Source organism: Hydra vulgaris, chromosome 10, assembly GCF_038396675.1.
Source record: "Hydra vulgaris chromosome 10, alternate assembly HydraT2T_AEP".
NCBI lineage: Eukaryota > Metazoa > Cnidaria > Hydrozoa > Anthoathecata > Hydridae > Hydra > Hydra vulgaris.
This window is the reverse complement of record NC_088929.1, coordinates 4,533,308-4,542,849: the sequence shown is the minus strand read 5'-3', so window position 1 is coordinate 4,542,849 and position 9,542 is coordinate 4,533,308. Positions and strand designations below refer to the sequence as shown.

The 9,542-nt window shown below is 24.7% G+C and overlaps 1 protein-coding gene across 1 annotated transcript; it reads right to left on the bottom strand.

Annotated features, from left to right (window-relative positions):
* Nucleotides 1–884: 884 nt before the first annotated feature.
* On the bottom strand, nt 885–7,928 carry LOC100198416 (serine/threonine-protein phosphatase alpha-2 isoform). The gene is made up of 7 exons (XM_065807116.1): nt 7,747–7,928; nt 6,750–6,881; nt 5,211–5,441; nt 3,937–4,041; nt 3,763–3,834; nt 3,149–3,435; nt 885–1,120 (listed from the first exon to the last, which is right to left on the bottom strand). The coding sequence occupies exons 1-7, from the start codon at nt 7,799–7,801 to the stop codon at nt 971–973; spliced, it is 1,032 nt and encodes a 343-aa protein (XP_065663188.1). The 5' UTR covers nt 7,802–7,928; the 3' UTR covers nt 885–970.
* Nucleotides 7,929–9,542: the final 1,614 nt, after the last annotated feature.

Genomic DNA, 9,542 nt, shown 5'->3' with positions numbered 1-9,542 from the left:
GCGCACTTTTTTGTAAAAATTACTATTTGACATTTTAGAGTAGACTATTTGGCTTTCAGTGTAGAGGGGAAAAAGGAGACCGGGCGCAAATGACTCTTTCTCTCCTAAATATTTTTAAAGGATTTATTTTAGTTATGAGTAATTTTAACATATTTTAGATTTAGAAGTTTCGATAGAGCATCTCGAATTTAAACTTTAAATATTGGAGATCAAAATCGAGTGAAATTTTGAATATACATACTTTACTATATAAATTTTTTCGAAAATAATGGCTTTGTGCTGGTATTGAGATAATAGTTTAATATATCCTACTGTATAGATAAAAACCGTCCGACTGTGTAGCGGTATAACTTATTGTATGTATTGTGTTTTCAAATAAATATCAAAATTTCACCACAAAAAAATTGAACAATAATTTAAACCCTCTCTAATCAAAATAATGCCACTATATAAACGCATTACAATGCAGCCATATAATCAGCTACGGTTAGCATCGCAAAATACATACACACCCACTGTTAGTGCAGATGAAATATAAACACAAAAACAAAAACTAATAAGCTTTTAATACTGGTGATATGTATACTTTTAGACACTAAATTTAAAATTTTTTTTACACTCCCTAATTAAAAACATAGCTATGTAAATAATATAAGCAAAGAAATTAAAAATAATTATGCAATATACAGCATGCAATGCCCTTAAAAACGTTCTTCTTTAATTCAAAAAAAAATGATTACAGAATCAAAATTGTCAAATTAGAAATTAAATGTAAAAATGAAGGAGTTTACGAAATGACATATGACCTATATAACATATATGACGGAGTATACGAAAATCATAGGATACATACGTTCCTTATTTGTTTATTGAACAATCGGGTATATGGCATGCGACCTGCAAGTCGAATGTTTTAGGTATATACACACGCATATATACAAACAAGTATATACATACAAAAAAATAATGTTTATTTATCAACTTTTTTTGTTTTTCCTTTAGGCGTGTTTCCTGCTCCGGTAGCAGCGGCAGTTGCAGCGCCACCCCGCGGTGGAGTTATCGGACGGCCAGCACCAAAACCACCATATGGAAATTTCTTTTTATCAGCGGGTTTTAAAATCTAAAAAAATATCATTTCAAAGTAATTGTGAGACATTTTTATTTTAATATTAAAAAAAATTGAAATAACTAAAAAATTATATATATATATATATATATATATATATATATATATATATATATATATATATATAAATATTTTACTTTTAAAAATTAATTTTGAATTGTGCTAAATAAAAAAAAAGTTGCTTTTTACTAAGATTATTAACAAGTTTTAGTTGAGCAGGCCAAAAAACAAAGTCATAAATGATTAGGATTTTTATATCAATAGTAAATATTTGCTATGAACAATATTTTTTTTCTCAGTAAAATAACTGTCTTGTTACTTATAAGAGGGTTATAAATTATTTGTATTGGGCTGAATCAGCAAATAATTGCTATTTATTGGGATTTTTGACCACTTTAAAAATTTTGTTTTGCGTAGCCTCGCCCTGAAGATAAGAAATTGTATTTGAACTTGTTCTATATGTTTATTTTTATGTTTTTTCATTTTTTTGAACTATCTTCTTAACTAATTTTTATGTATTGATAGTTACCTTAAAGGTTTAAAACAGCTTCATTTTAAATAAACTACATTTTTGCCCCATTCCTACAAATAAATTTTAAAATATTTTCCATTGTCTTCTAAATTATGAAAACTTAAAAAATATTGATAATTCTGCAACATCTTATAAATCTTCTATGCGTGCTACTTTAAATTTTTTTTTTTTAAGTAAATGCAATTTTCATTTGCAGTTTTTTAAGAAAGATTTTTCGATATTAAGGGACCAAATGCAAATTGCATAAGGAAAATTCTAGTAGATAGCCAGAGAGCAGTTTTTATAAACTCACATTGCAACTGTTCATAAATTTTAAATCTCAGAATCTCAAGTGAAAATGAATTTTTACAAATTATTTATTCAGTCTATTCAGCTTGTTTCATATCTATCCTGCCTATTCACCTAGTTTTAACTTTTGAGAGATGCAAACTAGATAATGTCTTATTCTTAATCAGTCTTAATAATATTTCTTATTTGAAAAATGAATATGAAAAATATTATCCATTGATTATTTGAACAAGTAAATTTCCTTTTTAAAATTGTTTTTTTATTCATTTATACTTTCACTGTTGCATTGAGAAGTTCTGAGTTCCAACAATGCTTATCATTGCTATATATATATTTATTTACACTTTCAAAGGTCACCCCACCCTGTCTTACTTGGAGTACTGATTTTAAGTATTTAACAACGGCTATTGTTTGATGAAAAAACAGCAGAAAAAAAAAAATTAAAAAATACAGTACAGTAAAAAACAAAATACAGTAAACACAATCAACGAAATTTGTATTCTAGTGCTCTAGTGTTAACAGGATATAAAAATGTTTAAAAATAATGATTTTCGTAGGAATTAAATTCTAAAAAGTATAAAAAAGAAAATTACCGCCTCCACCCCAGCCCCAATCTAATGACCAATTCTCCAATCTGCGCTAGCTCCAACATATTTTTACTTTTTCCTATAACTACAACAACGCAATCAACGAAATTTCATCATTGAATCTACTCCCCCTAGCTATTCAACCTTTCCCTACTATTATTAGATCGGAGAGTACTTATTTTTAAACAAATTTTTTTTGTTAAAAAATAAGCATAATATTTAGTCCCACTCAGCATTTTAAAAATGTTTTTTTGAAAAAATAGACTGCATTGGAAAGTCATTGCAAACCAAACTTCTATGGTAATGTTTTATTATTCTTATTATCATCTTAATATAATCTTTTGTTGTAAAATATTGTTTTTAATTTACGCTGGTGATATTTATGTAAAACATAAATTATATTAAAAATATCATATACTTATTGAAAAAAAAACGTGTATTGCAACATGCATGTCATGCGTTTATTTGCTTACATAAATAGAAATATGCAATTATTAGTATTGATATATATATACAATTAATAGTATTAATACCAGAAGAATAAAACACTCAAGTATTTTATAAATACTTTATTAAATAGGACATAAAAAGAAAAAGCAAAGAAAAAAGTCTAACCTGAAATGAACACATAAGAGTCTCATCAACACTCATCATTGAACCTGCGTTGTCAAACTCTCCACAATAATTTGGAGCAGAAAATAAAGTTACTAATTGTCTCTTTGCATAAAATTCATAACCATCTTCAACTACTTGATGAGCACGACAAATCAAATCAAAATCATGCTTGTGAAGAAACTTAGCAACAATATCTGGTCCAAATGTATACGACACTCCTCTGTCATTCTCACCCCAACCAGTTACTTCCTTATCGGGATCAGACCATAAAAGATCACATAATAAACCTAGTAAAAAAAGAATTATAATAAAAAAATCTTTAGCTCCCTAGCCTTGCTAAAATTAAGGGATAAAACAGAGTACTGCTACTAAAGCAGACCTCATAAAAAAAAGAGATTTTACTACTGAACAAGTAAAAGAGAAAAAGATTTTTATGAAGAATTAACAATATAATTAGTAAAATCTAAATTATTAGGATGCATAAGCATGCAGCATTTGAAAATAAGTTCAGGATTCAGCAATGCTAACCTAAATACTAATCTGAAAGTGTCAGTAACTTTGTTTTTGCAGTCTATAAATTTTTTTAGTTACTGATCTTCAACAAATAAACTTGCCTTGGTCTGGAACATCAGTTGGTCGCATAATTCTTCGAATCTGTTCCATTGATTGGAGGTCAGGAGATAAACCTGCCGAAGCAAATTAAATAAAACTCAAATTTAATTCAAAAGCAAAATTAAACTGTAAAAGAATACTTTTATGAGAAAAATATTTTAAAAATTTTAACGCACCACCATGACAACAAAATATTTTTTCATCCAAAATTGCAGCAACAGGTAAACAATTAAAGCAATCAGTAAATGTTTTCCATAACTTAATATTGTATCTTCTTTTACCTCAATATTGAAAAGAAAAAAATAATAGTCAGGTTTTAAGACATTTAAATAACAATATCTTTGTAAAAGTATTTTAAAAAATATCTACATGAAATAGTAAAATAAAAAAATAGTAAACCACAATGGAATAGTAAAACCCATACAACAGACACACACAAGATTTACAACTTTTTTTTTAATAAAAAAGATAACTTAAAAGTATTAAAACATTTACAAGAGCAATCTTACATAATTTCATAACTTAACAATTTAAAGGTATTTATAGATAAACAAACAAAAAGTGCAAGCATAAAAAAACAAAACGACAATTTAAAGAAAGCTCACTAATTTCACTTTTAAAAAGTTGTTCAAAAACGCTTATTTAATAAAAATAATTTATTTATTTAATAACAAAATTTTTTTCATTGATTTGAAAAATAAATTTTTGATAAATTGTTATCAAAAACATGTTATCAAATCTAACTTGTTTAAACATTTAACTTATCATTCAAAATTTTACATTGATACTCAAAATAAAAATAAAATTTTAAATTATGTGATAAAATATTGGTGAAAACAAAAAAAAACAAAAATTAAAATAAATTAATGTTTATTAATGCAATATAAAATATGAAAAAAAGAATAATCAACTTTACGACATGTGTACAAAAAAAACAAACTGTTTGATCAAATGTGAAACAAATGACTTTATTAGTTATCTATTTCAAACAACAAAAAATTCTTAGATCAGCCACTGACACACATAACATATCAACTCACAAAAAGGCATAAACTTTGAACATTTTAAGACAATTTTTGAATAATTATAAACTTTATTAACTATAAATATTAAAGAAATATATATTTTTAAACATAATAAAGACATTTTATTACTAGTTAAAATAAACAAATTCAAATGGCAAAGGTTCTCGAAATTTATTCAAGTTATTCATGATCATTAAAATTTAATGCAAATTATTCATGATCATTAAAATCATAATATTTTTTTTATAATTAAAAAAAAAATTGTGAAAAACTAAAACTTCTTAAAGAACTTCTTTGTATCTCAAGAGACATTCAGGACCAAAAATAAAATACAATTTTTTAACACAAAAAATGAAATTCAAAATCTTATTATAACAACGCATAAACCAAATTTGTGCTTATGCAGCATTAAAATAAAAACTTACATTCATCATAAAACCCATATATTCTATTGATACTGGCACATTCATGGTTGCCACGCAACAGAAAAAAATTTTCAGGGTACTTTATTTTGTAAGCTAACAACAAACATATTGTTTCAAGTGATTGTTTTCCTCTATCAACATAATCACCAAGAAAAAGATAGTTTGATTCAGGAGGAAAACCACCATACTCAAATAATCGTAGCAAGTCATAATACTGGCCATGTATATCACCTAAAATAGTTACATTTGTGTAAAAAGATTATAAAGTAAGAACATAAAAAAGAGTAAAAGATATACTTTTTGAGATATAATAAATATTTTATCACAACCACAATAATTTTTTTCCATTAGAATGTATAATTAATTTATTTAAACAATTCCCATTGAAAAGAATGCTTTATTCAAGCCAAATAAATCATTGATAAATACAAAATTTAAATAGAACAACTCATAGAACTGTTTTTAGTTAAATAATTCTAGCAACAAACTTTTACATACATAAATATGTGTGTGTGTGTTTATATATATATATATATATATATATATATATATATATATATATATATATATATATATATATATATATATATATATATATATATATATATATATATATATATATATATGCAAAACCAAATTTAAAGACAAAAATTAACAAAAAATAAAAGGTTTTTATTTCAATCAATAAATTATTATTTTTTAAAAAAAGAACAAAAAGCTGAAAAAATTAATAAAACAATTTTAAAAATTTAAACACTGTAGTTCAACACAGCAGTGTATATAATATTACATGTAACATAGCAATTTTATCCAATATAAACTATATATTACAGCATTGTATTGTTTTGAAAGAAAATTCAAGACAAAATGATCATAAAAATTAAAAGAAAACTTGATTCTAAATCATTTAAAATAATGTTGGCTTTAAAAATTTATTTTAAACTATTATTGATATTTTATTTATTTTAAACTATTATTGATATTGTTCTATGACTTGTTCTGTGAACCAATGAAAAACTATTTTTGATATATATATATATATATATATATATATATATATATATATATATTTACAATGACATATCCAAAAGTTATTTAGGCACACTTTTTTTTGACAAAAAAATTCCTCATATATCCGTGGAAAAACCAGTACTGATAAATGAATTACGGGAGTATTTATGCATTTATCCTATATTTTATATCCTCCTTTTACTTTCCAGAATGCAAAGAACTTATGCAAAAATAAAATCTATTATTAAGTAAAGGAGTTTGCGCACATAAAGATGTATACCTTGTTAAAATTGACCTGGATACATCCATTTTATATATATATATATACATTTATATAAAATTCTAAACTCTGAACTTAGCAGATAAATAGAGGAGAACTAAAGGATTTATTTAAACATACAATTTGTTTTGTATCATTTTAATTAAAATAATTTAAAATAATTTAAATATTAAAACTAATTATTTGTAATAATATTTTGTATCATTTAATATACATTTTATTTTAAAAAAGCAACATTAAAATCTTACCGCAAATCTTTAGTGGAGCTTCTAATTCGAGTAAAATAGGCTGGCTTAAAAATATTTCTCTAGATTTTAGACACAATCCTCTAATTTCTGACTCAGTAAGCTGAACTGTTTTTCCAGGTCGAGAACCTCTAACTAAAATTATAAAACATAATTTTTAAATGATTGTGCAACTAATAACTAAATAAAAAGTAGATATTTCAAAGTAGAATAATTTATTTAGAACAAAATGTAAAAAAAATATTACCCATAATTATACCTAAAAATATCTTACCTAAAAATATCTTAAATCTATAGAATAAATTTTCCTTTGTAAATGTTTAAAACTTATTTTAAGATGAATAAAATTTAATACTTATAGCCACTATTTTAAAGGCTATTTAATAGTATTTCAACTAAATTGACTATATATATAATATATATATATATATATATATATATATATATATATATATATATATATATATATATATATATATATATATATATATACATATATATATATATATATACATATATATATATATATATATATAATATATATATATATATTTATATATAAATATATATATATATATATATATATATATATATATATATATTTATATGCTATTTAATAGTATTTAAAATAAATAGACTATATATATATATATATATATATATATATATATATATATATATATATGCATTCTTGTTTTAAAACAGTCTAAAAATTCAAATTTAATAAATAGCAACTCTTATTAGGTTTAGATAGCAAACGAGTAAGATTTGTATGCTGTTATTAGAGGAGTAGGAGTGTAAAAAACTGTCGCTAAATATTTTAGTTAAAATAATTAAAAAAATAAGAATGAATTTATATCTTAAAAAAAGCCAAAACATTAACAAAACTATATACTGTATTACTATATACTTTATATTCTTGAATGTACCTTTATAACGCATGGTGAATTACAAGACATAATAATAATTAAAAAAATCCTAATAAGTGTTATGTATTCACCTTCTAAAAGTTGTGCTATAACATTATCGACATTAAATTTTTCAACTTCCGTCATAATAAAAGCCACAAAAAGCAGCTAAATGTGTTTTATATTAAATTTCAACAACTTTCAACTTTCAGAAGTAGAAAAATGGACGAGCCGCCTATGCTTAAAATGGTGAATAAAAAAGCAAAAAGTAAAAAAATGTTAAATCTGCGGCCGGTTCACTATACCCGGCCACTTTTCATTTGAAATTAGAGAATGACGTTTTTAATTGAAAATCTATTTCATTTCTTTTATAGGCTCATTAAATGGTACTCCGGGTATAATACCAGTCCGGATCGTACAACTATTAAGTATTTTGTCGGATGGGGAAAATGTATTTTTAGCCAGATAGATACCATTTAGATACTAAATAGTCTATTAAATTTGGCTAAAAACTTGTGTTACATGCTACAGCCTAATACAAATATATTATCGATTCCTATTGAAATATAATCTATGATTATATTCTTACACAAATAGGCAGAGGTATAGTGAAACGGGAACGAACAAAGCTGAAGTTTACAAAAAAAAATTCGCACATTAAAAACGGCTGAACCCATAGGTAAATATTGATTTGCTATACAATGATTAATGTAAATAATAAAAAATAATATGCAAACGTTTTTAAACTTTATTTATATTGAACTTCTATATAATATGGAGGTTAATCTTTTTTGCGTTATTATCCCTACGAGCGTTTTTTAAAAGGAGATTTTTGAAATTGCAAAAGACGAAAAAACTATAAGCAAATTACAAGAAGGAATGCTTAAAATTTTTTTTTTATTATTATTAAAAAAATATATATATATAAATCTTTATTATGTATTACTACTTTAGTCTTTTTTTTCCTTTAAGTAGTTGCAAACTACCTGCTATTAATGACCAGCATCAATTAATTACGAGCATAAATAAATATTAATGATAAAACGTAAAACTATTTTTATTTAAAAATTAAATTCCTGTAATACAATAATAACCAATGACCAGAAGATACTATTAAGTGTCATTACCAACTTTATTAGAATGTTTTTTACTATTATGCAACAACGAACTATCTACTTAAACCGAAAGATGGAGCAACGAACCATCTACTTAAAAAAATATTTTCAAAAAAAGATATAGAGAGACTCAAAAAAAATCAACGCAGAGCAACTAAACTTGTTCCTCAATTAAGAAACATGAACTGTGTCGTGGCTAGTGGGTTGGATTATTTATAATAAGCTACATCATAAGAAGGTCTTTTATCTAAAAAAAACTCAGGAGAGCAGAAATAAAGATGTCTTTTGACAACAGGTTACAAGAAAATATTCTTAGAAACTTATAAATGAGGATGCAATGATAAGATTGGTCTACTTATCAGACCCCTTTATCACTTTTATAAAGCGAAGTTCAGAATTAAAGAAGAAGCTTAATCTTCCTTGAGGATGTTTTGACATCCTCAAGGAAGATGTATTATAATTTTATTAATAATATTATACTCTTTATATTTAACTAAACACTTTAACGATGATATAAAAAGTTGACGATTGTGCCCTTCCACTTAAAACCCGTGTCGTCAACCTTGCTTTATCAGCAAAAATTTTGCATGCTTATAACAGGGATATATAAAAAAGTTCTTTTTTTGAGTGCGGCCGTGGCGCAGTGGTTAGAACGCTTGCTTTTTAAGCAGGAGATCCAGGTTCGAAACAAGCTCTGGACATATTATCGCGTCACGGTAAGGAAGGAGGCGTGAACTTTCTGGTTAAATGCACTTCCGCGGTGCTCTGTGACA